Genomic DNA, 27,780 nt, shown 5'->3' with positions numbered 1-27,780 from the left:
GTTTAAAGTAACAATCATTCAAAGTATCACATTTCGCTTCATAAATTTAATTATTTACATATTGTTGTTTTGTAATCACCTAATTCAGGTTTTAAATGCGTCAAAATGTTGCTTGATTTTATAACATGATAAAATTTGTTGAAAAGTGCACAACAGCGAGTATGAATACAAACCTGATTGATTACCTGTGGTGAGAGATGAAATCATGAAATGAGGTAATGCATGTAATTTTTCATTACAATGAAACCAATCTGTTGCTTAATGAAAGATATGCTAAATTACCATCATTATTACCAAAGATCATCACTCATTTGCTGTCAAAAGGATTTCCAGTAAAATTTGCTTTCCATTGAGAAATGTGTCTCCATTTACTCCAACTCAATTCTGTGTTGTTTTCAATTCTCTTTGCTTCTCCTGGCCAATATTGAGCCCATGTAACAAAGAAAATCAGACTTCCTTGTCTTTATTATATCCATTAACCTAAAAATTGGTCAAATTCAAAATTCCGTTGATGTTCGTTCAAAGTCATTAAAGTCTGATGGTGTTATCCTCGTTACATTGGACGGTTAATCTACTGTGTTGATGTTTTGATGTAAGCTTATCATTTTTATATTTCCTAGAGTTTTCTTAATCGTTTTTCATTTATTATTACCTTTCTAATTGTTAGCTCTTAACCAACTCTTTCATTATTGTTATTATAATTAATATTTGATCTGAAACAGACAAAAGTCTGGGAGAGCCCAAGAATCGTCAAATGACACCATATTGTTCATAATTACATTGAAACAATCAAAATTTACCTTAGCCTAAAGGCCTAGAGTCTTTTTGTAATCAGGCGAAATGCTTTTAATTACTACATCTAATTGTACCTAGAAAAAAAGATTAATTTAATTGAAGCCATAATTTGAAGAGAAACTCTAACAAGTAAACAATATGATGATGTATACATGGTATATTTATTCATCTGAATTTATGCTCATTTGAATTGACTTTGAGTGGATATTGAAACAGTCAAAATGTTTAGTTAAATGTGTCCTGTCAAGATATCAAACCAATCAACTTGTCTAGTTAAATCCAGATATTTTCCTAAAAATAATCAAATTGGATAATCTGAAATAAAACTTCAAACCAAAATAATCAACTCAAGTTTCCCATGGTTTTATAAGTGATTTTCATTGTGTTAACTGCTTCCATATGGTAAGAAAATGATCATGTTGACAATGATGAATCTATCCGGTTGTTGTCCTCTTTCCAGCTTTAACACCAAATACACCCAAAATCATCTCCATGTTTATCCTCTGTCTCGCTCGTGTATAACTAAACATGAATTACAAAAATCAAATTGAAGTAATTTCAAAATTAAGCAGTGTTTATATTTAAGAGGGAAACACTGGTAAACTGAGTAACAGTAAAAGAAAGGGAATCCAAATAGATACAACAAGTTGATTGTATTTTTTTAGACTGACCTTCGTTGTTGATTACATTGATTGTACAAATAGTTGGTTAATAACTATCTTAATTATAGTATTCATGTGTCTCTCTTTCCCTGTCAATTTACCTTATAAAATATGGAATAATACACTTTAACTTTGCAAGATAATGAATCTGTTAACTAATAACACGCCAGTGTTGAATACAACAGACACACCAAGACTCCTTTAAGACGTTTCTTGTAATATTGGTGATTATGTTGATTAAATACATGGTGATGATAACAATGATGATGGTAATGGTGATATTTGAACAATAACGTAGCCTTAATCATCTTCGATTTACTAAACGTAAGTGTATTATCAAATTTAGTCAACCTATGTTGCTCTTTCAACCAATTTTTTATTTACCTCTGTGTGAGTCTATCCAGTATAATTATTGTTATTATGTTTCTCCTTTCTCTGATGATCATTATAACTACTCATTTTTGTTAAATTAACGTTCTTCACATCCCTCCCTTTCTCAATCTCACTCACATTTCTATTTACCACCACCACCATCATCATCATCATCATTATCATCATCATCTTTTTGAAGCTCCCTTTTTCATTTTGTATTTCTTCTCTTTTCAGTCAAACCTCTTCTCTTTCCTGATGAGCTTCACAATTTTGTATTTCTTGTATACTAACCTACCTTGAGACAAAAGGGCCATTTGTTGATTCTGTTGTTTCCAGCTCTTCTTTGATTGTTCAACGTTTCCAGTGATTACATCGTTTCGACCAGAAGCTTCAGCCATAGTTGCACGATTGCAACCAGTAACACCACCATCAAAATCAACAGCAACATTAGTAACTAAAGAAACAAAGAGTTAACTTTTGAATCATCTTTTATTCGTCTGCTTTGTTATTCAACTAAAATGAATTTAAAATCTTTTGGTAAAGCTCTTGTGAGACGCAAAAAAATTGACACTAGTCCCTCTTCGAGTGCTTTAAATCGATGTTTGACCACTTTTGATTTAACGGCTCTTGGTAAGTTTACTTTACGTTTATTGCAATATTTTGTTTTGTTATTTTTTAAACTTTTGGTTTCTTCAACACAACTTGACTTTTTCATCTAATCTTCATAGGAATTGGAAGTACTCTAGGGCTTGGCATGTACGTTATATCTGGTAATGTTGCAGGTAATACTGCTGGTCCAGCGGTTGTTTTTTCATTCCTCTTTGCTGCCATTGCCTCGGTACTTGCTGGTTTTTGTTACGCCGAGTTTGGAGCTAGAGTCCCAAAAGCTGGCTCCGCTTATATTTACAGTTATGTTACTGTTGGAGAGTTTATTGCATTCGTCATTGGTTGGAATATGCTTCTTGAGTATGTAATTGGTAAGACATTTCAATTCAATCTCTCGTTCTATTTGCATAAGACCGTTTACAATTTATTTATCGTTTCACTCATTCGTCTATGTGGATACTACAAGCAAACATTTTTCGATTCCATGCATTTCTCTATTTTGATTTTTATATCATTTTTCAGGAGCTGCAACAGTTGCCCGAGGTTATAGTAATTATTTGGATGTGTTGTTCAACAAAACAATGTCCTCTCATTTTAGAAAATGGATGCCAATGGATGTGCCACATATGTCGGAATATCCCGATCTGTTTGCTTTTGTCTTGACAATTGGGCTATCCAGTAAGTTGTTGAATCACATTTTACATCATTTATTGGTGATTTTTGCTCTTTTTTATCAGTTATGCTTGCTGCTGGAGTGAAAGAATCAACAAGATTCAATGGAATATTCACCACCATTAACCTTTCCATTGTGACTTTTGTTGTCATCTGTGGATCATTTAAAATTGACTTTAACAATTGGGCTCTTGAGCCAGGCAAAGACAATCTTCCAAAATCCGCTGGAACCGGTGGTTTCTTTCCCTTTGGTTTTTCAGGAATGATGAGTGGAGCGTCCACCTGTTTTTTCAGTTTTGTTGGGTTTGACGTTATTGCGACAACCGGAGAAGAAGCCAATAATCCTCAAAAATCGATTCCAATAGCCATTGTCCTCTCATTGTTAGTTTCATTCTTGGCTTATTTCGGTGTCTCGGCAATACAGACATTAATTTGTCCCTATTATTTGCTGACCGATGACGCTCCTCTGCCTTTGGCTTTTGAAATAGCTGGTCTTTCATTTGCTCGATGGTTCATCACCATTGGTGTTCTTGCTGGACTCTCTGCCAGTCTACTTGGTGCCATGTTTCCAATGCCTCGAGTTCTTTACTCAATGGCATCTGATGGACTTATTTTCCGTTTCTTTGCTCATATTCATCCTCGAACTCAAAGTCCACTGGTTGCTACTCTCACTACAGGACTATTTGCTGGTCTTATGGCAGTGTTTTTCAATGTCGGGGAACTAGCCGACATGATGTCTATTGGAACTCTTCTTGCTTATACTTTAGTTTCAGTTTCAATTTTGATTCTCAGGTAAAACCAAACGAACTATCAAGTCTGAAAACAATTCCCTCCTCTCTACTAACAATTAATTATCTTTTCTCTCTCATCACCATTAATATCGGGCCTTTCTAACTAACAATGTCCAAATTTGATTACCCAACTAACATGCAGATACGAACCTTCAATCGTATCGATGAAATCACATTTTAACCGCCGTTTCTCAAGTAAAAGTGATTCTCTTATTGCTTCTGAATGCGAGCCACTAACCCAATCAACAAGTCAATTCGATTTGTGAGTTAACCAGCTAACTACTGTACATGTAATCACCTATCAATTAACCAATTTTTTTGTAAATTTCCCAATCGATTATTTACCTTTCTATTTTTTCATTTTTGCTAGTTTTAAGCTTTGCGATTGTTTCATCCATTCCATGTTTTTGTTTATTTGTTTTTCTCTTCCGTGTTTGTTTTTGTAATTATAATTTCTACTGTTTAATAACAGGAGTCACATTTATTAATCACCTTCTATAATGATCATTAACCAAGTCTAACATTTTTATATTTTTAACTTACCTTACAGATACGACGTTGAAAAGGAACCATGTGATGATAGTGAAAGAGCAATTAGTCCCGAATCAGATTCTGGGCCGGAATCGCCAACTCCATTAACAAACAATCCTGGTTTCTTACCAGTCATCAATAAATTCAGAATGAGAGTCTTCAATTCAGCAGAGATCACCTTACCTAATCGTGAAACATCACTTATATCTAAATTTTTAATCACCATCATATGTTAGTATAAATTAACAGTTACTCCTTTACGAGTAAAATGATCTGTATTTCCCTAATAATTAATTTTTTTCATCTTCTGTACTTTCAGGTGGAAACATAACTCTATTGGATTTATTACTCGTCACTCTTGAAAAGAATCTAAGTCAATTAGATAAAATATCGCTGATTGTAGTTGGTGCATCATTGGCGTACTTGATTAGCCTGGTTATTGCTCTCTACCGACAACCTCAGGCCAACGCCAGCATCTCATTTCAGGTAAAAAAGAAATATAAAATAAAAAAAATCCCCGAAGAAACGTCTCAGGTGGAAAAGGACGAATGAAAGCAAAAAGACGAATGACACTGTTACAATTTACAATTTATGTACTAACCTTCATAATGCTGATACCATTTATGTTAATCTCAAAATAATGGTGACAGAAATTCAAGATTTATTGTTTCACATTGAGCTTTTTTTGTCTTTTCACAGGTACCTTGGGTTCCATTTATTCCGATAATTTCAATATTCATAAACATCTATCTCATGATGAAGCTTACATTCATAACCTGGATTCGTTTCGCGGTTTGGTTGCTCATAGGTTAGTTTCTTGGAAATTTTTCTCCTCATTCCTTGTAACACATTCAAAACCAGTATATTAATTGTCTAAATTTAACTACCATTAAGGTTAACATTGATGATAATCCATTGATTTTGCATCCATTTGTATTCTGGAATTTAATAAGTGTTAATGAGCCAGTTAATGAGGACGCCGTTGATTTAAATTGTGTTAATTTAATTTTTATTTCTATCAACAGGATTATCAATTTACCTTTTCTATGGGATTCGGAATAGCAAAGAACGGAAAATTAATGATTCATTTCAAATTGCTCCAGTTTCTTACAAATCAAAAGAACCAACATTGAGCTGAGCTGAAAATTGATCAAAACAAATCTGATTGTATCACGTCGTGTACCTTGACTTTGATGACTTGCTGTTGACTTTTTGAATGGATCAAATGAAAAGTCATCAAAAAATTATGTTGTGATGTTTTTTACTTCTTAATCATCTTAAATCGCCATCATTACAATCAAAAATTTAAGAATCAACTATTCCAAGAAGATGACAATCTTTTCTGTGAGAATCTAATTTTGAATCTGAATATCATACAATCAGAATATGTTGTGCATTCGTATACCTTTTTAATGATACCCAATCTAATTGACTGATCAACCGATCATGTAATCGAAACAAATGTATTATTTTTTAAGCTCACTTTTTCATTTATTTGCTTTTTTTATTTTTGACCATTTTAAAAATGTTGTCCGTAATGATTACTGTAATCATGAATTAACTTGTTGACAATCCAATGATTTCAACAGAAAATTATTCTTGCTTGTTTACATAACATACATCTGATCAAATATTTCATTAAATGATTTTGACATATCGATTATTGGAACTCAATTTGTCCTAAATAGATCGTGAATGTTATTAAAAGGTTAATTTTGCAACTGGTTATCTCAAGATGAAATGTACAAAAGATATGTAAATACATTTGATATAATCATTGAAGTCTCTGAAGTTATCATAGGCTGGAAACATCATTTTATTAGTTCAATTTCACCATTATAAGAGATTGAAGATCAAATAATTAAGCCATAAAATACTAGAAACAAAATTTTATCCGATTCCATGAAGATTATCCTTCTGTTTCAACGTCATTTAAGATATAATCTAGATCTAATGCAAGTAATGAAGTTTTAAATCGCATACCTTTCAGGATCATGCTTCACCAATGTTTAATAATGCTGTCTAATTATGTTGAATAATAAAGAAAACAATTAAATTGAACACACAGGAAATCCACGTGAGGGTGGATTTGAAACTCTGTTCCAAGGTTTACCCATTACTATGAAACAATTATTCAAAACAGACATTGATTACAATAGACTAATGTCCAAGAGACCGAGAATTTTAAATGAGTTGAATTGTTCATTAGGCAGGTTTTAACCTAATATTTGTTCATGTTTTCAGGACTTGGAACAATTGCTCTTTGTTTTGTTCCATTGTTCAGTAATGAAAAAATCGCAGTTAAGAACAGAAGAACGGGAACAAAACAAAGTTTCTAATCACATGATCAAGTCAGCATCAAAATAACCAAATCAAAAAAGTACTCGAAACTAAAACCATTTTGGTACTTCACTGAACGGTTTAATTTGGATAACAATTACTATCAGATAAATTGTGCTATTTTTGCTAATATACAATTCAAATATTAACAAATCTTCATTTCGCTTCTGATAAAATCAAGCTAATTATCGAAACTGTTCTCATTTTTGTTCCACTTTGTTCGTGATTTCAAGAATTACTTTATTTTTTGTAGCGTCAGGATTAACAATTCATTGTAAGTCAACTTTTTTTCTGATAATCAACTCGTTAGCTCAATCTAAAACACGATCCCTGACGAGTTATCTGAGCAACATCGAAGCTTTTAGTGGCATCTTTTTTCAATTATCTTACACCTCTAATTAGCTAAAGGGAGTAACTTAAATTAATTGATTGGGATGGGATCAGTCACCTGAGGGTCGTAATCCTCCGAGGTCAAGTGTCTTCACAAAGTCAGAACCTCAATGCATCATTTCCCATTAAGAACCTGTGTTAAACAGGATCATTAACAAAGTTCTGGTGGAAAAAGCAGTCAATAAGAATCTTGAAGTTTAGATATGCTTTACAGCTTCATTACTTGATTGCTATTCATTGGTTTAATTAACCATGGAATGATTTTTTCAATTGCTAGTGGTATTGAATGATGTTTTTTGCTAATTATTTCATGTTTAAATCTCAGCTTTTCCTTCATTCTGATAATGTATCGAAATGTGTTGGTGGAGTGAAATTACCATATGATTGTCACATGGTACTTGTATTTTTTTCATACGGCTATGAAATCTGTTTGTGTTTCTCAATTGTTTATTAATTGTTATTTTTTCTTTTGAAGTAAATACTCTCAATCTTTTATTAAATTGAATTAATTCAATTATGGTGAAAGAGAAATATGTCCAAGCCTGTTGTTCAAGTGATTAATTTGGGAAGGTTGAATTATGCTGCTGCCTATAAGGCTCAATGTCTTGCCAGGGACAAATTGATTAAACAATTGAACCAAGAATCACCGTCATCGTTGCCATTAGAGGTTAATCACTATGAGAATAAACTACTCTTGGTTGAACATGAGCCTGTTTATACTACTGGAGTTAGACGAGCTCCTTATGATATGCAGCTAATCAATTCACTAAAGTCACTCGGAGCTGATTTTGTTTCAACAGATCGAGGAGGTTTAATAACCTTTCATGGATACGGTCAGTTAACCATTTATCCTGTTCTCTACTTAGGATGTTTCTTTAACAACAAGTCAATTAAATGTTATGTGCATCGTTTAGAGGAAACTTTAATACAAACAGTTAAGAAGGTTTTACCAAAAAATCAAAAAGTATCAACAATTTCAGAATACCCCGGTGTTTGGGTTCAAGATGAACGAAAAATTGCTGCCATTGGGGTTCATGGCAAACGGCATGTAACAACTCACGGAACATGTCTTAATTGCAATAATGATTTATCCTGGTTCGATCATATTATACCTTGCGGTATTCAAGGCAAAGAAGTCACTTCTATATCCAAAGAAATTGGTCAAGATTTTTCAATCGACAAGACAATTCCTTTGTTTCTAGATTCTTTTGCTCAATTATTTGACTGTGATATTAAAACAGATTAAATAGTAAATTCTAGTCGCCATTTAAAATATAACACTTGTTACGACTTTATAATACATAATTATACAAACTATCATTCATCGATTGTTAAGTTATTTTGACCAGTGTGCAATAATTCTTCAGAGGTCATTTCTATCCGTCAAATTTACTCTTAGCCATTTTATTTGAAATCCGGAAAATTGCTATAATGTTCAACTTTACAATTTATAACCAAAGATCATGGCTCCTCCGAATATCACAGCAAAATTCATTGAATAAAAAACAAATTCTGTAAAATTACATGTTTCCGATATTATTTTGTCTCTTAATTGAAATAATTAACAATTTTTCTTTCTTTTTTGCCAATTTTCAAAACAAATCAAAATGAAGAGTGAGAAAGATTTCTTTTTGGTAAATGTTTCATTATTTCTTCAAAACGCGTCTTTAATGGACATTTCACCTTATTGGTTCGCGTGAAAATTAACTTTTAAAATAAACAAATTGATTATATATTAATAATATATATATGTATAGATAAATGTAGATGAAGATGTAGATGTATAGATACACTATTAATTTTACACATTCTAAAAAAGATCACCCTGTTATTTGGTTAAATCTTTTTCAAACATTGATAAACTAAATCTTTAAGTAAAATTCTTAGTGAATCGTTAGCATCACAGACAATGTGAGTCAAGGAATCGTCTATTGTTACAAATGCATCTTCGCTTCTCTGTAAAATAAAAAAGAAAGATATGAGAAAAAATTCAAATTAATAATAAAACAATATCAAAGTGATACTTACAAGGTGGACAATGCAACCGTTAGGTGTTTGCTCAATCGTAGCATCGTAAATACCAGCTTTACCGAGTAACTGCATGAACATGGGTAAATTAAGAGTGCCATAAGTATAAAATTGAGGTGGGATTGCCTGTCCTTGTTTATTCCGTCGAATTTCATTAATTTCGTTTGCTGTTAATGTTTCCAACTTGCATTTATTATCCTTTGCGATTAATGTTCCTGTAACCGTTGCCACTGAAACACCAGATTTTAATTCCACAGGAACCAAACTTGAGGCTAATTCGCTATCAATAGCAGCTCTTTCGTATTTGCGATTCAATTTGATTCTAATCGTCTCATTACGTTTATAAGTAATTAGTTCCGAACCTGGACCAGGATCGACAATAAGATCTGTTTTAAGATCAAACATTGGAGGAGGTGAAGTGTATTTTTCTGAAATAACAACGTTACTGGGTTTGACTTCCCTGATGAGTTTATTCACTTGAAAGAAATTTAGTGAAGTGTCTATCGGACAGTGAATGGCTTTCATTGCAACAGGCTGATAAGGCGCCAAGGCATCCTTGTAAGGGAAATCTGGTTCAGTGAAAACTATTAGATTATTTGGAGATGATTTCCATAATTCAATAAAATGAACTACATCCCCGAATCTAAGTGATGGATGACCAGTGAACACTACGCAAGGACTTTTATAATCATTACTGAAAGCTTCAACGTGTATTCCTTGATAGTGTTTAAGACGACCAGATCGTACTAAATAAGAGTGTCCAAAAGGTTCTTCTGGAAGATACACTCTGGTTTGTTTATTAGTTGTAAGCCACTCAGCGAGAATATTAGAATAGGCAAGAGATTGATCTGCAACAGGTGATACAAAGTAAACTGGTGTGGTACTAAACCCAGAATTGTCAAGATGAGGAATGAGACATTCAAATAGATCATAGATTACTCCAGATGGGTAGCAGGGAATCAAAACATTTCCTCCACTGGCTAAGGCTGCTGTAACACGAGAACAAAGCTCAGCTAACATATTGTCAGGATTACAAATTGGAGTTTGAGTGAGGTTGGTAATTATCATAACATCAGCTTTCCTGAACGGTCCATAATCAATTGGTTTTGGATGTGTAGTTAATGTTGAGGTGCTTGAAAGGTAAACAATTTTTTCGTGAGCTGTCTCAATAAGCCAATTGCATGACCCTATGCAATAGCCAGATGAATGAGCACTGATCTGAAAGGCACCAAAAATGTCGATTTTCTCACCATAGCCAATCACTTTGACTTTAGAGAAACTACTATTTAATTCTTTGCTGGTAAATATTTGTCTCCATAAATGAGGTGGTAAGGAAGATAAATTAACCGGCAGAGGAAGATTTTGGTAAACAGATTTATCTTTCCACTTTGATGCAAGTTTTATTTTGGGTGTTCTCTCGATGTGATATATTATTTCTTCCATAAACTGACGACCTATTTGAATCGTAGGTTCGGTAGCATACACAACACCTTCAAAATCGGTTCTTTCAGTTATGTAAGGCAACCCCAACATGCAAAGATAATTAGATACGAATATAACATCGACATGTTTGAAGTTAATAGTCGAGAACTGGGAAAGAAAAAAAAATTAATATAATGCAAGACAAAATGAAAAAAGATATTCTGGACAGAACTACTTTACCTCAGGACAACAAAACTCCGGTGCACTATCGACAAATACTTTGCCATCACATTCTTTTAGTTCCTGAAATTAAAAGCAAATACAATTTGAAAGTTATTGATTAAAAATTAGCAATTCATTTTGTCTTACAGATTCTAGTTGTGTATCTTGATTGTTACTAGCGGTCCAATTTGGTAGAGAAGAGAAATGATTGCTAGTAACTAAAGGTAATGGGATAAATCCTAATGTTGACAGGGCATCTAATCCGCAGTCAAACATCATCAAGGTATCCTTAAACTGGACCAGATTACATGGTTTATTTACATTGTCACTTAAGCTTATCTAGAGTTAAGAAAGTAGAATAAAATTGTCAAATTAAAGTGTAAGGTATAGACATAAACAAAGCATACCAGTTTCATGTTTCGTTACTCAAAGTACTTCCAGAAGCTAAGATAATGTATTTATTGGTTTGAACGGCAAAAGAAAATCAACAGGGATAGAAAAACCAACCTAAAGAAAGAGATGATTCAAAGATGAAATTAAAAAGCAACAAAATAATGATTTTTGTCAAGTTTAACCGGCTTATGTACACAGAGAAACAACTCGATAAGAAGTCAACTTACCAATAGTACTATACTAAAACATAGCGTGATTTTGATGAAGTTATAAATATTCACAATAATTAAATAATTGCCAGCATTTCAAAAGAGAAATTTTTGTTTAAATGAACCTAATTAGAATAAAGATTCTTGATGATTTATTGCACCAAGAAAAATCAAAAACAAGCAAATGAGTTGAGCCAATTAGAACTAAGCATCTCTGTTACTATAGTGATGCGATTCTGGCTCGCTATTTAAGATTTGTTCAACATGTGAAAAAATACAAATCGTCCATCAATTGGTTCCATTGAAATTGAAAACAAGAAATTTAAAAACTAAATTAAACGATTTTCCAAAACTTAAAATATCCAGACAATGCTTGCATACGATTTGTAAGATGAATCTCAATGAATAAAATACACAAGATGTTTAGAAACATAAAGAATTGAACTCAGTTCGAAAGACTTTCTTCATTAAACATTCAGAATATCTAAATACATAATAACGAAAATGAGAGTAATAGATGAAACTCTGATAGGTGAGATGACTTTTATTTTATGAGCTTTTTGAATTTACTCAAATCAGCAGTAAACAAAACTGAGTGAGCCCATCCAGAATAAGGTCCAAAATGAGAACGAAAAAAATTTCCAACTTCTTTGTAAGCTTTATCTGTCATTGTCTTGTTTTTCTTCATATGGGGCATATAATCATTGATTGCGATCTTCCAAACATGAGTATCTACTATAGAAATAAAAAAAAACGAAATTAACGATCATAACTTAGAATGCGCCAATTAAGATTAAAATCAATAAAATTGAGCTTACCAGGAATGGCATCATGTTTATCCAAAGACATGAGACAGACACAGTCTGCGACTTTAGCACCAACGCCAGGAAGAGTCATCAGTTTACTATGAGCATCTTCATAGCTTTCATTTCTTAAATCATACAACCATTTAGATGGCTCGCTTTTATCTATAAAACAGAAATTAGGAATAATTAGTATAAAATTATGAAACTAAATTTTTATAAATCTTACTATACGACACTATTGATTTAGCGGTCTGACTTATGAACTTTGCTCTATACCCAAAATTGAGAGACCTTAGTTTACTTTCCACAGCATCAACAGCAAGAGCATTAATTGTCGGGAATCCATAAATAGGACCATATTCGGAATCTTCAAATAATTGCTGGCCATAAGTAGAACACAAAGCTTCAACCATCATTGAGATCCGCGGAATATTGTTATTGGAAGAACAGATGAAAGAAAACAAATTTTCAACTGGATCTTGTCGTAATATCCTAATACCTGGCAGTTGAGATCCTTTTGAGCTAAAATTATCATCGATGCTAGACCATTTGGAGTAATAATCGACCAATGGCACTTTTAACTGGAAATAATCACTCAATAAGTCTGTAACATCATTTGAAGACAGCTTACGGCGTTTAGTTTTGGAACCACCAGCAAAACTAGGATTTAGTAATTTCCAATGAATGCGACTTTCTGGTTTAGAGCCAGTTTTCAGAATTTTTTGGTTCAATTCAAATACTTTATCAAGAATTACCCCGAACCAGACATTATCGTCTTGTTTACGTCTCTTCCATCTGAAGCACTGGCCACAAACAAGTGTCAGTGATAAGTTCAATTCATTGGGTGATACATTGATGAAACCTTCCATTAAAAAAATGATGAATAAATATTATATGAACAAACAAAAAATGGAAATAAATTCAAAAATAAAAATCAAAACATGACAAAATCAAAGCAAAACATATGATCAAGATGAATATTTGAAACTGGCGGGCTGGTTTGAAAGCTTTTCCCAAGTAAAGCAATCTTTTAACAGTTTCTTCCTAATTAAAATAAATTATTATTATTAGGAAATGAAACATCTATTTAAATGAAATTATCAAAATGAATTACTGAATACTTGTGTAGTCGACTAATCTCGCAATCAATCATCTTCAAACATCGAGAAAGTTTAAAAACTTATTTTGAATCTTATTTATCCCATTTTAAAGAAAAAACCGCTTTTTTACTTGTTATGTTTTCTTGCAGCTGTGATGGTCTTTAAAATGATCAATTGTGTTACTGTTTTTTTGATTCAGTTTAATTAATTTTACAACTCTTGTGTTTTATTTATATTAACAAGTCCAAGTTTGGGCGAGTCGAACTCTGATCAATCAGATTCGATTGAATCGAGTAAGACGCATGACAATCTGGTTTAAAGCTAAAGCTATGTAACCGCTTCGCCGATCAATAAATGTAATGTACAGTTTACCTTTTGTTTTGCTCGAACTCTTTTTAACAAACTGTCATCACTTTGGATTATCAAGTCAGTGCTAATAAATAAATGGAATTATCTATGGACATTGGGATACAATTAACAATTTGTATCTTTTAAACAAGCAAACTTCTTCGAGATACTTTAATGCTTCCAGCTTGACTTTTTTTTGTTGTGTTTATCTGCTGACAAGCTTTCCATTTATTTTTGTGCCATAATTGATATATCAATTGATTTGTGAAACGTGAATCAATTTTCTGCCATTTTAATTGTCTTGAGGTAAGTAAAGTTGACCATTTCTTGCCATCATTGATCATTTGATTCCTGTGTTAATCAATTAATGTCAACTCTAGTCTACTTTAACCAGTAGCTTTGGCATGAGGTGAATATGGGTGTGACTTATAGTCCAAAAGTCCTGTTAGCTGTAAGTGTCAAATGTATTTTTAGGTCAATTATTTTGGTTATTTACTCAAATGCTTGTTTCTTTTTGAGCCATTTTACTTAAAATGAAGTCCAAATAAAGAAATCATCAAGTCAGTTTCATGTTAACTCAATTCAATTGTAAAACTCGAAGTAACCAAATATCTTTTCTAATCATGCTTGCTGATTCCATTTCAATATTCAATTTAAAGTTGACTCTATAATAAATTTCTCGTCAAATAGTCAAAGTGTGTGAATGTTGAAAAGTTTCTAGGAAATGGGTGCCAATCTTTAATCTAATACATAAACGAGCAACTAAAGAGTTTCCTTTTCCACCTGCCCAACCCTGTTTATCCTATTCCATATTATTCTGAATGAGCCTGAAAACTAAACAGCACATGATATCTGCTCTTGCGTTGTCAAAGTTAAGTTGAAATTTTACGAGTTTGGTTCAATCATGAATTTCGACTTTTGCTGTCATCAGAAAACTTTTTAATAGACTAATTTGCTTATCAGTTTACTGATTTGACGCAACTTGACTGTCATTAATATCTACAATTGAAATCGGGTTTTTGGGAGTGAAATGTTTTTCAAGAAAATTAAATGTAATCCACCAAACTTATACCATTTCCAATTGCTTAACATCTTTGCAACACTATTTTCAAATTGAAGATGCAACTCCTACCAATCATAACCTGCTTTTCAGTGTTTTGAAACTAAATTGTAATCCATCTTTCATCTCTTTTTTTGCCAGTTTGTTTTGGTGCTTTGATTTACTCAGATTATGAACCGGAAAGGAAGGATCTAAATACAAATTTCAACAAATTTAAGATAAAATCTTGAAACTTTAATAATAAAATGTGATTTGGTGAACTTGCAATTTGATTTAATCTTCATTGAAAAATGTCTGCTATGGATGGTGTTCAAGATTTAACTGCTCTGTCCAACATCGATGAGCATGGGATCAATACAAATCTTCGAGTTAGATATGAAAAGGATCGAATCTACGTAAGTAAACTTTTAATTTCAGATGAATTTTGAAAAATTCAAATCTATTAAGTGAATCATTTTCAAGTTTCGAAAATGACATTCATTTCTTCCAGATTTTGTCATGATATTATCAAATATGAAATATTATTGTATAATATTTACTTAATTCTCATATTTCCTTTTTTATTTACTTACAAATCTTCTAGACTTATACTGGAACCATCTTAGTTGCTGTAAATCCTTATAAAGAACTGCCTATTTATGAGACTGTAAGTCTATCAAATTTATATCATTATTTTATTTCCTCAACTATCAAATTTCATATCCAAGATTGATTATTTACACTAAAAGTATTTCGATTTTTTTTCTCTCTTCACTAGGATTGGGTTTTCCTTTACAATGGACAAGGACAAAAAATGTCAACCCAAGAGCCTCATATATTTGCCATTGCAGAGGCAGCTTACAGTAGTCTACAAACGGACAATATTGATCAAGCTTGTGTAATCAGTGGTGAATCGGGAGCTGGTAAAACTGAATCAACCAAATTTATCCTGCAATATCTTTGTACTGTAACATCTAATTCATCTACATGGATGGAACATCAAATACTTGAGGCAAACACAATTTTGGAAGCCTTTGGTAATGCCAAGACTGTTCGCAATGACAACTCTAGTCGGTTTGGAAAATTTATTCAAGTCTGTTTTGATCGACGATGCCAAATTAAAGGCTGTATCATTCAAGATTATTTATTGGAACAGTCGAGATTAAATTTCCAATCAAAAGGAGAAAGAAATTATCACGTCTTCTACCAATTGGTAACTGCAGCTGCAAATAATGCTGATATTCGCAACCAATTTCTAGTCGAAAAAGCGGAAAATTATGCTTATCTAAGTCAAAGTGGTTGTTATCGGATTGATGGTGTCGATGATAATGCAGCTTTTGAATCATTACGCTTAGCCATGTCCGTTTTAAACATGCCAACCGAGATGTGTGACGGTATATTTTCGGTTCTAAGTGCAATCCTTTGGCTGGGTAACATTGTTTTTGAAGATTACCAAGATGGTGAAAGATGTAAATTGAAGCAAGATGACGAGGAAATTTTGGCAACTGTTGCCACTCTCCTTGGCTTGGATGCTGTCCGTCTAACTCAAGCAACACTTCAACGTCAAATCAATGTTCGTGGTGTTGTAACCGAAATACCTTTCAAGATTCATGAAGCCCGGGAAAATCGACATGCCATGGCTAAAGCACTCTATTCAAGAACCTTCTCTTGGATTGTCAATTATATTAATACTTGTACATCTCCTGGAAAAGATAGTCAAACTCGGTTCCTTGGTGTGCTCGATATTTTTGGCTTTGAAAATTTTGCCACCAATAGTTTTGAGCAATTGTGTATCAATTATGCCAATGAAAAGCTTCATCGTTTCTTCAATCATTACATTTTTGCTTTGGAACAAGAAATGGTAATTTTTTGTTTTCTTTTTTATTCTAATAAATATTTATTTGATTTTTATCTTTTTGTGTGTTTTCAGTATCGCCAAGAAGGAATCAATTTTTCTCACATAAATTTCACTGATAATACTCCTTGCCTGGAATTACTCGAGAAACCACCGAAATGTATATTCCGTTTATTAACTGAAGAATGTCGTATTCCTAAAGGAAGTGATACCAGTTATGTTAATAAATTGCACAATGAATTTGAATCTCACCCTTGTTATGCACGAGGCGAGGATCGTCGAGATTGGGATTTACAATTTGGGATTAAACACTATGCTGGTCAAGTTATTTATAAAGTTGGTGGGTTTTTGGATAAAAACAAAGATGCTCAGCAAGATCAGCTTTTTGTGCTTATGGCTGAATCAAAAAATGTTTTCATTAAAGATTTGGTCCAATTTCAGGTAATTATATTTCTTTATTATTAAAGACTGGATGAAAGATTTGCTTTTTGTTTTAATTTCAACCTTAATAACATCAATTACAAACATAAATATTACAATATTACAACGAATTTCCCTTTTTTTTGAATGCAGGATTTAATTGGTATAACAACCTCAAGAATAGGATCAAGTGGATCAACTTTAACTAGGCCTAGTAGTCAACAAACTGCAACTATCACTAAAGGTCGTCCCACTGTTGCCGATGCATTTCGTTTACAGCTAACTGCTTTAGTTGATCTTCTTCACTCAACTAATCCTTGGTATGTCCGATGTATAAAACCAAATATGAAAAAATCGGCCAGTTGTTATGATAATGAACAAGTTTTAACTCAACTTCAATATCTTGGAATGTTAGACGTTATAAGGATAAGACGTGAAGGTTATCCAATTCATTTTACTTTTGAAGATTTTGTTACCCGGTATAAGTGTATCCTGAAGAAACTCAAATTTAATGGAGAAAAATCTAAAGCCTGTGTTGAAATATTAAAAGGTTTAAATTTACCTGAGAATGAATGGCAAATTGGAATTACTCGTATTTTTCTGAAAGCTTCAGTATATGAGCTGTTAGAGGAGCAGCGAACCTTCATTCTCAATGAAATGATTGTTAAAATTCAAGCCTGCTGGAAAAGATATAGAGAAAGTAAACAATATAATCTCATGAGGGATTCAGCAATTACCATTCAACGTTATTTCCGTGGACATCGTACATTCTTGGCGTTCATGAGGAAAAAACGAGCTGCCATCACCATTCAATCATATGTCAGAGGAATGTTTGATCGTGAAGTTGCTTCTGCTTTGAGACAAATGAAAAGGGTAGAAGAAGATATGAGAGAGAAAGAGATTGAAGAGCAAGAAAAGAAACTATTTGAGCAAAAGAAACTCCTCAAAGAAAATAATGAAAACGACGAATCTAATCAAGATGATTACTCAAATGGAATAGATCAAACAAATGAAACCAACGATGATAAACAACTGACTCAAAAGGCTGATTTAGATGAATCTTTATTGTAAGTACCAACTTTAAATGTTTATTTTTTTGCTAATTTTTCACTTTTTGCATTTATCTCAATAAATGCAGCAAATTATTGGAGGAACGATATGGGTAAGAGTGCATTTTATTTGATAAGTTGTGTCGATGAAATCAGATAATCATGAAAGTATAAGAGTTCAATATTGCTTGACTTTTCTCCTTCTCTATAGCTTGGTCAATTTAATGACCAGGTCTTTGTTTATTCTTTTTATGATTTTAATCAACCAATCAATTCCTTTCAATGTTCATCTATTAAGATGAAGTTGCGAGAGTAAATTATACTCTACTCAATGTTTGGATAATTTACTGTAAAATAGCGATTGGTAAACAACCATATTTAGTGCAAAACTTCCGATCACCTAAGTTAATAAACAGTAATTTAGGTTATCCAGGAAAAATTGAACAGAATCCGGAATCAATAATTTCACTCAACAATCTCTACAGATTCACTTTTACCTTATTTGATTATTTTGCCTAATCCAACTCAATCCGTTGCCTAATCAACAAAATCTGTAATGTTATGCAGAAGTTAGTAACAATATTGCTTCAGTACTATTGATTATCCTTAAGTAATATCAAATATATTTTGATGTTGTTTGTTAATTTTTTGGAACCTTTTATAACCTTTTCTTACTCGCAGGTTTGGCTTTTCTTACCTTGAAAAATCAATCAAATGTCTTGAACATGAATAGACTTAAAAATGGGCTGAAAAGCTTGCCATTGTTCAAATTAAATCATGTTTTTATTATTATTATAATGATGAGTTGCTATCTGTTTATAACAAGTTAACAAGTTTCTTGGAGCAAGAACTGGTTAAAACTGCTCGTTCAGGGTAAAAACAATCAAACACTAAACGAATCAATACGATATTATCAACATGATTCTGAAGGTTGATTATAATCTTGCATCCCTTTGATCAATAATAAGCTTTACCATTAATCTTAACCTAAGCTTCCGTTGATCACTCTTGATTAATTAAAGCTGATATTGATTGCGCCATTTCCTCCTTATTATTTACCATGTTCATGGCTATTAAAAGCATGTTGTATCTTTCATCACAATTAATATCATAATTGATATTACAATAACACTTATCCTATTAAGGCACAAGATATTTCAATTTGGTAATATTTTTGTGTTCAATCCTGTTTTCAATTCAACTTTCAATATTTTTGCGACTTGCTTTAAATAACTCATCAAAAATGTATTTCAATCAATTGAAAAATTACATTTTCTCATGGAAATCCTTCTGAGTTCATGTTTACCAAATATTTTTCATTCATCAACACTTACCTATCATTTACTGATAATTTTTACTTCTCTTTTTGAGTATTGTATAACCTTATCCTTTCCTCACAAGTTTATTCACTCACAAGTTTCAACAAACTTGCCATGAAAGTTAATGAATTGTTTTTCAACTCAGCTTTTGTTTTCAATCAGTTCAGCTAATTATCTATCAAAGTAATTTATTTAATTTACGAATTGGCTGTTATTTTGCGATTTTAGCTTTGATTTTAAGTTATCCCAGGAAAACACTTGCAGCAATCATTTAATGAAATCTTTCGCTATTTCTACTGTTGGCTTCAATAGTAAAAATTGGGTTTGAGATAAACCAAAACACTAGTCATTGATATATCAGTCATTAGTCAGACATTTAATGGTTCCTAATTTTCATGAAAAAATCGTGTTAAAATAAACAATTCAATGAATTTCTAGATAGCACGAAATTTACAAGATTCACTATCGAAATAGCAAATCAGTAAAATCATGAATGTGGGTCTTCATTCATTATGACAATATACCATTTGATTTGTATTGTTTGATAATCAATCTCAGTTCATAATGGTCCTGCTTTGGGGCTCACATTTGGTTGAAAGCCAAAATGCTATCACAATGAGTTGAACATTGGACAAGATTTTATTGCTACCACAAGAAGAATCATGGATTGAGAAGATGATCGTAATGGTTGCATATTCAGCTAATCATTACTAATTGGTGGGCGATTTATTTTAATCAGAAAATAAGCTCGTTTATTAGTTTTGATTGGTTAACTGAAGCAAAATTTTAGCAAAAAATCAGTTAATAAATTCAGTTTCAAGGAAAATATTGCAAATGATTAGACAATTATTATTTTACTTGATATTAAGGATTAAAGTCTTTCTAATCAACGCCTATTCAAAATATATGCTAATTAATGGTTGGATTATTCTGAAATCGGTGATTTGTCAGTGATTCAGGAATAATCTAGAAATTTACCGATAATTATATGCAAAATTGTTACCCTCTCTGATTATCAATGAAATTCATAAAAAACCAAAAAAGGTAATTTTTTGTTATATCGTTTTACCTAGTAACCGATTGATCAACAATTGAAGTGAACAAAGTGAAAGGAGTACAATTTTGATGAAAAGTTATGATTTTATTTAAATGTTATCACAGTTATTGTCAATTTTTGGGATGAAAAAAAACAGTAAAGTAAATTTTGATAAATTATGATGATAGCGTTATAATTACAGTAGTGTCATCAATTAATTTATTGACAGATATTATTACTATTACTTTTAAAGGATTGAACAATGAATAGCAATGAGTAAAAAAATGTAAGTTGGTTGATTATTCAGATATTTCTGGGTGAAAAGGCATGAAATCACATTTACATAAGTCTCCGCCATCACCATGATTGCATAGATAATCACACATTTGATTACGCCAAACCAATCTATCTCCATCGATTGTATATTTGTTTCCACCGATCTCGATTTTGGTTGGTGCTGGTTTACAGGACATTGATTGGATGGTCATCAAAAGGATTGTGATGAAAATCAAGAGATTTACAAAAACTGTTGAAGCTTTCATATTGTAGCGCTTTATTGTATCACACTAGTGTTGAAAATGGTGTGAAAAGATTGAAGAGTTTGAAGATAATTTGATAATTTGGAAGGAATAGACTGAATTAATGAGTGAAGAACAAATTAAGACGATTAGTTAATAACTTGGATTGTGATAATTGGTAAATTTGAATAGTTGAATTGATTGGCACTTTTGAGCTGAAAAGTAGATTTGAAAGACTTGTTGCTGTGATGAGATTTCGGGCGACAATCACAATTTATAAACTGTTTTTAATCTATAAATCAGATCCAGGGACATTGACTCTCTCATTGATCAATTAACTCACCCATCTCACTCATTAATTTCACCGAAGTTAATTTGATTTACTGTATTAGATTGAAAAGATTGATAGAGATGAGAATGTTTGGTTTATCTTTTTTGGTTGTGATTGTTGTTGTTAACTTAATTACGCTGCAATTTACTGGTTTTCACTATTATCAGATGAACAGATTAAAAGGGAAGTTAATATCTTGATATTTTCGAGAAAATAAATTAGTTAATTAGTTGATTTGATTGTTATTGAATGATGGAAAAATTAAACATAACTAAAACAATGGAAATAATTCTGTTTGTTTAAGTTATGCTTTTTCTTTACTCGCCATTGTTTTTATGCCTTTTAACGTTTTTACAAGCATAAAAGCATAAACAATGGCGCAAACAATGAAATGAACAAAATGAAAAGCATATTATTACAATTAAGTCTTTTTACTTTGAACAATTTATTAATTGTTAGTAATATCAGAATATTATTAAATATCTATTCTATTAAAGATAACTTGATTGAATGATTAAATAGATAATCAAGTGATTGTAATTGTGATTTTGTTTGCGCATATTTTTATCTTCATTACTTTTTCACCTTATCAGAATAATTGTTAATATTATACATTATTATAAAGTTGTTGTTGAGTAAAATTGATTAGTACGAGCTAATTGTCAGGTAAACTTGTTTATTAACTTTCAGTTTTCATCTGAAAGGTTTTCATTGATTAATAGGAATATTTTCATTAGATATTCAGTTTTGTTTTACTCGGATAAAAGCTTACGGAAACTGTAGACAATTAATCAATCTTGAAATTGGTTTAGGAATTTACTCAATCTGATTATATTGATTGGAATCTATGATATCTAATTTGATGTTTGTATTACAATATATTAGTAATATTCATTGGTTGTTGATTCAAATTCAATGCTTTGGATTATTTTACTCAGCATGTTGTTGTTATTTCATGTTTTGACCATTTTTGATTTCTATTTTTGAACAATTCAATTAATCTCTACTTTTGCTATTTCATTTCACATTTAGATTGGCACAAAATGAGATTGAAAAAATAACTCAAATGATGGAACGAAGTGGCTTACTTAATAGAAATTCTTGTACTGATCAATCAATTGTTGAATCGTCAATAAAGTCAATATCAAGTGGAAATTTAAGCTCAAACGGATCTGAATCAAATTATGTTGACTTGGATAAAATGTTTGTATTCTTGACTGAATTAACGGAAAAAGATGGTAAACCAAGCGCCGATGAAATAAATAGGCAATTTGACAAATTAATTGAAACTGCTGAAGCTCAGATCACAGAAATTGATAAACTCAAGATTGATAAAGGATGCGATTTACCACCACCACCACCAATACCACCACCTCCCCCGCCAATACCCGTTTATCATTGTGATCAACAACCATCAAATTCAAAGCCAACTCAAGAGGTTGAACCGCTTTTGGCTAATGGAGTGCCTGAGGAAAAAAGTCAATCGATTGATGATCAACAAATTTATGCACCTTTACCCAATGGAATACCTTTAGGTTATCCAAAGGAATCAATGCGAAAGATAAATGGTTGTCCAAACATGAGTCCTGGCTTACAGCAGTCACAAGGAAATTATCAACATCAATTCCAACAACAACAATCTATCTCTGAAACAAGTGATCAACAATCAAATATGGAAGAAAGGCGTAAACAGCGGGTTGATCGACTAATGATACAATTACAAGAAGAACAGCAACAACAACAATTGAAATCAGTTGATCGAAATCGAGGGTCAATTGATATTGAAGAAGAAGATAATGTTAACAATCGAGCTTTTGATATTCTAGAGTTTGCCACAAAATACTTCAACACTCATACACGTGATTCAACGTATGGTTCCTCAGTGATGAGGACACTTACTCGACGTAAAAAGGCTGGAGATGATGTTGAAGTATTAACAAAGCAAGACATGTTGGTATGGAATCCAATGAATACCATACCAACAAGCCATATTCACATGCATGATCCAGAGAATGCAATTTTAGCCTGTACCTTATTTAAAGAGCTTCACAAATACCTTTCACAAGATTTAAAGAGTGAATCAGAGGTCAGGTTGATCCAATCTATTGTAGTTAAAGGCATTGAAAGAGAAGAGCTTCGAGATGAGATATTTGTTCAACTCATTCGCCAATCTACTAATAATCCTTCTCGAGAGGAAACTCTTAAGGCTTGGGTACTTCTTGGTTTAACCAGTGCTGCTTTTCAACCAGGAAAGGTTTTCACAAAATATTTGCAAAGTTTTCTGCGAAAAAATTTACGTAAAGATGCTGCTATCTCTTGTTATGCCCAATTTTGCTTGGATAATCTTCATCCAAAAAGTTCTGTTCAAACTTCCAGACGAATGCCGCCTTCCAGTCTTGAGATTAATGCAGTTAAAAGTTTATCTTCTCTTGTTTGCCGTTTTCATTTTCTTGATGGTCGAGTTAAAGCTATCGATATTCATCCATGTTATACAGCTTCCGATGCAATGATGCATTTAGCAGGAAAAATTGGTCTTAAAAACCTTGATGGTTGGGCCATTTATGAGCAAACTCCTGATTATGAAAAGGTTGGTAAAAGGAAAATGAATTTGGATGAATAAATCTTTTTAACTGTTACATTTGTTTTTATTTTTCCTCAGGTTATCCGAAGCTTTGATTATATTGCTGATATTTTGTCCCAATGGGAATCAAATCAAAAAAATTCAATCTATGGCACCAAATATGGAAGTATTGGAAAAAGTTCTTCTAATGCATTTAAAAGCGATTATCGATTTGTTTTCAAGAAACGTTTAATTCGCAACAGTCGAGAGATTCCTCATGATCCAGTTGAAGTCAATTTGTTGTATGCTCAGGCAGTTCATAGTGTAGTTAAAAAGGACGAATTTCCCGTCTCAGAACGAATCGCATTACAGTTAGCTGGTCTTCAAGCTCAAATATCGCTTGGTGATTTTCAAGATCGCCAACCTATTGAAAAGTATGAAGATATTGATAATTATCTTTGCGCAAGGGTACGTAAAGCGTGTCCCAATCGAAGCAACAAGGAATGGTCAATGAAAATACTCGAAAGTCATCAGCGTTATGGTAAAGGAAAACCTGATCTCATTGCTAAAGTTTGGTACTTATCTGTAGTAATGCAATATCCATTGTATGGTACAACATTATTCCAAGTATCTTATAAAGGTTACCTCTCTTATGGTCATAATATTTTACTTGGAGTAAACAGCCAAGGAATTTTGTTGGTTAATCCAGCTGAAAAGGCAATAATGAAAGCTTACCTATACTCAAACATTGAATCAATGAGCGTTTATCAAGGTCAAGATAACTTCATCACATTCCAGTTATCTTCAAAATTATCAGATACTCACAAGTTTTTTACATTTGAAACAAAACAAAAGGATGAGATTGCTGCTCTTGTTACCAGTTATTGCCCCTCTTTAAGTAGTTGGTTACGTAAAGGGGGTAATTTTGTGAATAATAATCGTCAAATAGTGGAAACTAAAAATCAAATCAACAATAGCACCAATGCAACTCACATTCCAGCTCGTCGACTCTTGAAAATGTCCCTTGAAGATCGAATGAAATATCATCAAGAGGTGATGAATTGTCGCAAAGTCCTGATTGAATCGGGTATTCTTCGTAAACCTCCTGAAGGTAATCTTGGCTTTGTTCGCAATACATTGCGTAAATTTAATAAGGCTAGAATGGACAAAATGAAACTGGAATATGGTGCTGAATTTGAATCTGAATGCTTCAAAAATTTTCCTCATTCGTTTTGGGCCTACTCTAAATCAACTATTCAAAATAGTATCCTTGTTATCTCTGATCCTGATTTGGAATCAACATCAATCAACAACTTTAATGCCATCCTTGCCTACACTGGTCTAGCTCTTGCTCAAGATTTATCAGCTAATCGTCCTCAGGAAGATGATTCTAGTCAAACAGATGAAAATGAGTGGCCAAGAGTCAAAGAGAAGGATCACATTCGACTGGCCCAAAGTATAATTGATCGATGTACTCGTAAAGATTCATCTGATATTTTTAAGAATGAATTTTTCCTTCAACTCATTAAACAAACTACAGATCATCCAGATCCAAACAGCAAAGTCAATATTAGACATTGGCAATTGATGGCTCTTGCTTGTAGTGTAACTTATCCCACTGATCGACGCATATTGGGTTATCTTCATGCTCATCTCAGGAAATGCTCATTGGATGAAGTTACAGAGGAAGGACAATTTGCTCAATTTTCATTGAAAAATCTTCAGGGTACTTTGGAAACGAGAGGTAGAAAAGTAACTCCTTCTCGATCTGAAATAATAAGTACCATTGCTTGTCGACGTATTTATGCCAGGATACATTTCCTTGATGGTCAATTTCAAGCAGTTGAATTTGATGCTTGTGCAACCATATCCGAAGTTATTGAGCAAATACAAATAAAAATAGGTCTTCGATCTCGTTGTCCAGGTTATGCTCTCTATCAAAGTCTTGGTGGAACCAGTGAACAAGCTTTACAGCCTGAAGAAAAAGTTGGTGACGCTTTGGCGTTTTGGGAACGCTGGCATGAAGAGCAGAGTAAAATGGTTACTCGTAAAGCTCAACACTTTTTTGTCTTCAAAAAACATCTTTTCCTTGATTCCTATATTGATCTTAAGGATCCTGTCGAAAAGGAACTTCTCTTCCATCAAGTTGTCCATAATATTAGACACGATCGTTTCCCAATTACTGAACAAGAAGCTATAATGTTATGTGCTCTTAAAGCTCAATTGGAATTGGGCGATTTTGATGATGCTCTGACAGATTATCGACAAAACATTCCACGTTGTCTTCCATCTCGCCTTCTATTACAAATTTCTCCAGAAGCTGTTGTAACCCAGCATCAAACAATGAAAGGAATGGATGCCGAAACTGCTAAACAATCTTTCTTTAATCTAATTCAGTCTTGGCCACTTCATCGAGCAACTCTATTTGAAGTCACTCAAACATACACTTCATCATGGCCTAGAAGTCTTTGGTTGGCTATTGACCAAACTGGAATGCATCTTCTTGAACTGAAAACTAGGGTATGATTAGTAATTTGATTTAATCATTTGAACAATCTGATTTTAAAATGTTTTCTTCCTTTCTTTCCACAGAATGTGCTCGCAAGTTGTGATTATCTGCATATGGTTGATTACACACCATCAAACAATAGCTTAATGATTGTCGCAATGGGCAAAAAGTACATCTTCTTGACTCAACAGGTGAGTTTACTTGAATTTCCTTCTTCGTTATAATTCAAATTAAATAATTACAAAAATTAATCTTTTTCTTTGATTCTTAGGCTCTACAAATAGCTCAATTAATTCGTGATTATACAAGTGTGATTGCCAAAGAGCGAGGCGTTGGTCGAAGAAAGTCAGTTGAATTTGATTTGGCTCCAAAAACACAGAAATGTGGTCCACCCTTACCTCCACCTCGTCCATCTCTACAACAGAGGCAACAAGTCATCGAACAGCAAAGTTTATATGCTAACCATAATCAAAACAATTACATTTACTCTTCTCACCAGTTGCAACAACAACAACAACATCACCAACAGCAGCAGCAACAACAACAACAACATCAACATCAATTGCAGATGCAAATGCAAATGCAAGTTCAAGGCTCAAATATGATCCATCAGCATAATCATCATGCTCATAATCATCCTCAACAATTTCAACCCACTCATCGTCGATCTCGACCATTAAGCATACTTTATAAGCCACCTCCTGTTATAATGACAGAGGCTGAACAAGTTTAAAGAAATAATCGTTGCCGCAATTTTTTTATATAAGTCTTGGAAACAAAATATACCAAATCAAATCAAATCAATATCTCTTTCCATTATCATCAGACTTCCCTTTTTTGTCACATCATGTTAACTTTTCAACATTGTTACCATCCTTTTTTTATTTGAAAATAAGGTTTCAATTTTAATCGATAATTTCTCAGCTGTCAATTTAAATTTCTAAATGATTTTCTAATTTATTTCATACACTAGTGAACTATCGATAGCGTGGTGCAAACTTTAAAACATAGATTCTCAAAAAAATTTATTCAATTTTGTGTTAATCGATTCATTTTATTATGTGAAAACGGACAACGCTTTTACAATTATCGTTTACTTACAATTGTAAATGATTATTGACCTCAACGATTTTGTTATTCCTGGATACAGTAAAACTTGTTATGCTCAACTCTTGATTATTGTCTATTTTACATCAATGGTGCTATCTTGCATTCAAAATTTTATACTGTAGATTGATTTCTCAATTAAGCCAGCTTTTCACATTTTAATTCGCTCCATACATTAAAATATGTAATATACAAGATGCTGAATGTATGTAAGACATTTGTAAATGATGATTAATAAATAAATATTAGCAAAATGTATTCAATTGTCTCTATTTATTTGAAAATGGGTAAAAATGTATTTTTCAAATTAGGCGATGTTGCTACTGATCAATCAGAATTGAGTTGTGTTA

At 32.5% G+C, this 27,780-nt stretch overlaps 5 protein-coding genes across 15 annotated transcripts; 3 read left to right on the top strand and 2 right to left on the bottom strand.

The window, feature by feature from the left end:
• Positions 1-193: 193 nt before the first annotated feature.
• Positions 194-6,089, top strand: LOC107365629 (high affinity cationic amino acid transporter 1). Of its 9 annotated transcripts, none has more exons than XM_015933169.3 (11): positions 194-592; positions 1,643-1,781; positions 2,064-2,459; positions 2,558-2,806; positions 2,958-3,113; positions 3,173-3,899; positions 4,041-4,160; positions 4,449-4,660; positions 4,749-4,915; positions 5,129-5,237; positions 5,455-6,089. In XM_015933169.3, exons 3-11 carry the CDS (start codon positions 2,348-2,350, stop codon positions 5,565-5,567), a joined length of 1,965 nt encoding a protein of 654 aa, XP_015788655.1. In that variant the 5' UTR covers positions 194-592; positions 1,643-1,781; positions 2,064-2,347; the 3' UTR covers positions 5,568-6,089. The 9 variants fall into 9 exon arrangements, with proteins under 9 accessions (XP_015788655.1, XP_089122013.1, XP_089122010.1 ...); XM_089265881.1 differs by having other exon boundaries at positions 364-592; positions 1,526-1,781; XM_089265882.1 differs by having other exon boundaries at positions 403-1,197; positions 1,526-1,781.
• Positions 6,090-7,356: 1,267 nt separating this feature from the next.
• Lipt2 (Lipoyl(octanoyl) transferase 2) lies at positions 7,357-8,682 on the top strand. The gene has a single exon (XM_015933028.3). The coding sequence runs from the start codon at positions 7,692-7,694 to the stop codon at positions 8,403-8,405; it is 714 nt and encodes a 237-aa protein (XP_015788514.1). The 5' UTR covers positions 7,357-7,691; the 3' UTR covers positions 8,406-8,682.
• Positions 8,683-8,887: 205 nt separating this feature from the next.
• On the bottom strand, positions 8,888-11,593 carry IntS9 (integrator complex subunit 9). Its single transcript, XM_015933026.3, has 6 exons — positions 11,452-11,593; positions 11,239-11,338; positions 10,979-11,170; positions 10,850-10,912; positions 9,188-10,777; positions 8,888-9,115 (listed from the first exon to the last, which is right to left on the bottom strand). The coding sequence occupies exons 2-6, from the start codon at positions 11,245-11,247 to the stop codon at positions 8,996-8,998; spliced, it is 1,974 nt and encodes a 657-aa protein (XP_015788512.2). The 5' UTR covers positions 11,248-11,338; positions 11,452-11,593; the 3' UTR covers positions 8,888-8,995.
• Positions 11,594-11,855: 262 nt separating this feature from the next.
• Positions 11,856-13,194, bottom strand: Ogg1 (8-oxoguanine DNA glycosylase). Of its 2 annotated transcripts, none has more exons than XM_015933027.3 (3): positions 12,466-13,194; positions 12,252-12,401; positions 11,856-12,168 (listed from the first exon to the last, which is right to left on the bottom strand). In XM_015933027.3, exons 1-3 carry the CDS (start codon positions 13,106-13,108, stop codon positions 11,978-11,980), a joined length of 984 nt encoding a protein of 327 aa, XP_015788513.1. In that variant the 5' UTR covers positions 13,109-13,194; the 3' UTR covers positions 11,856-11,977. The 2 variants fall into 2 exon arrangements, with proteins under 2 accessions (XP_015788513.1, XP_025017346.1); XM_025161578.2 differs by having other exon boundaries at positions 11,856-12,165.
• A 60-nt stretch (positions 13,195-13,254) lies between these two features.
• On the top strand, positions 13,255-27,688 carry Myo81F (unconventional myosin 81F). 2 transcript variants are annotated; one of them, XM_015933024.3, is made up of 11 exons: positions 13,272-13,993; positions 14,889-15,142; positions 15,331-15,393; positions 15,505-16,587; positions 16,657-17,022; positions 17,155-18,068; positions 18,140-18,163; positions 22,287-23,841; positions 23,914-26,334; positions 26,407-26,514; positions 26,595-27,688. In XM_015933024.3, the coding sequence occupies exons 2-11, from the start codon at positions 15,038-15,040 to the stop codon at positions 27,054-27,056; spliced, it is 7,101 nt and encodes a 2,366-aa protein (XP_015788510.1). In that variant the 5' UTR covers positions 13,272-13,993; positions 14,889-15,037; the 3' UTR covers positions 27,057-27,688. The 2 variants fall into 2 exon arrangements, with proteins under 2 accessions (XP_015788511.1, XP_015788510.1); XM_015933025.3 differs by lacking the exon at positions 18,140-18,163 and having other exon boundaries at positions 13,255-13,993.
• Positions 27,689-27,780: the final 92 nt, after the last annotated feature.

The sequence above is a fragment of the Tetranychus urticae genome, chromosome 1 (assembly GCF_039701765.1).
Source record: "Tetranychus urticae isolate SD_2017Ah chromosome 1, NJAU_TeUrti_SD_1.0, whole genome shotgun sequence".
NCBI lineage: Eukaryota > Metazoa > Arthropoda > Arachnida > Trombidiformes > Tetranychidae > Tetranychus > Tetranychus urticae.
Note: the sequence above shows the minus strand (reverse complement) of the source record. Positions and strands in the feature narration are given on the sequence as shown.

Coding starts and splice junctions, on each gene's coding strand:
- LOC107365629 (XM_015933169.3), top strand. CDS start 2,348: ATGAATTTAAAATCTTTTGGTAAAGCTCTTGTGAGACGCAAAAAAATT. Junction 2,460..2,557: donor TTTTGATTTAACGGCTCTTG/GTAAGTTTACTT, acceptor TAATCTTCATAG/GAATTGGAAGTACTCTAGGG. Junction 3,900..4,040: donor GTTTCAATTTTGATTCTCAG/GTAAAACCAAAC, acceptor ACTAACATGCAG/ATACGAACCTTCAATCGTAT.
- Lipt2 (XM_015933028.3), top strand. CDS start 7,692: ATGTCCAAGCCTGTTGTTCAAGTGATTAATTTGGGAAGGTTGAATTAT.
- IntS9 (XM_015933026.3), bottom strand. Junction 10,778..10,849: donor CGGAGTTTTGTTGTCCTGAG/GTAAAGTAGTTC, acceptor TTTCTTTCCCAG/TTCTCGACTATTAACTTCAA. Junction 9,116..9,187: donor ACGGTTGCATTGTCCACCTT/GTAAGTATCACT, acceptor TTTATTTTACAG/AGAAGCGAAGATGCATTTGT.
- Ogg1 (XM_015933027.3), bottom strand. CDS start 13,108: ATGGAAGGTTTCATCAATGTATCACCCAATGAATTGAACTTATCACTG. Junction 12,402..12,465: donor TAAATCAATAGTGTCGTATA/GTAAGATTTATA, acceptor TCTGTTTTATAG/ATAAAAGCGAGCCATCTAAA. Junction 12,169..12,251: donor TAAACATGATGCCATTCCTG/GTAAGCTCAATT, acceptor TTATTTCTATAG/TAGATACTCATGTTTGGAAG.
- Myo81F (XM_015933024.3), top strand. CDS start 15,038: ATGTCTGCTATGGATGGTGTTCAAGATTTAACTGCTCTGTCCAACATC. Junction 17,023..17,154: donor AAGATTTGGTCCAATTTCAG/GTAATTATATTT, acceptor TTTTGAATGCAG/GATTTAATTGGTATAACAAC. Junction 26,335..26,406: donor TTCTTGAACTGAAAACTAGG/GTATGATTAGTA, acceptor TTCTTTCCACAG/AATGTGCTCGCAAGTTGTGA.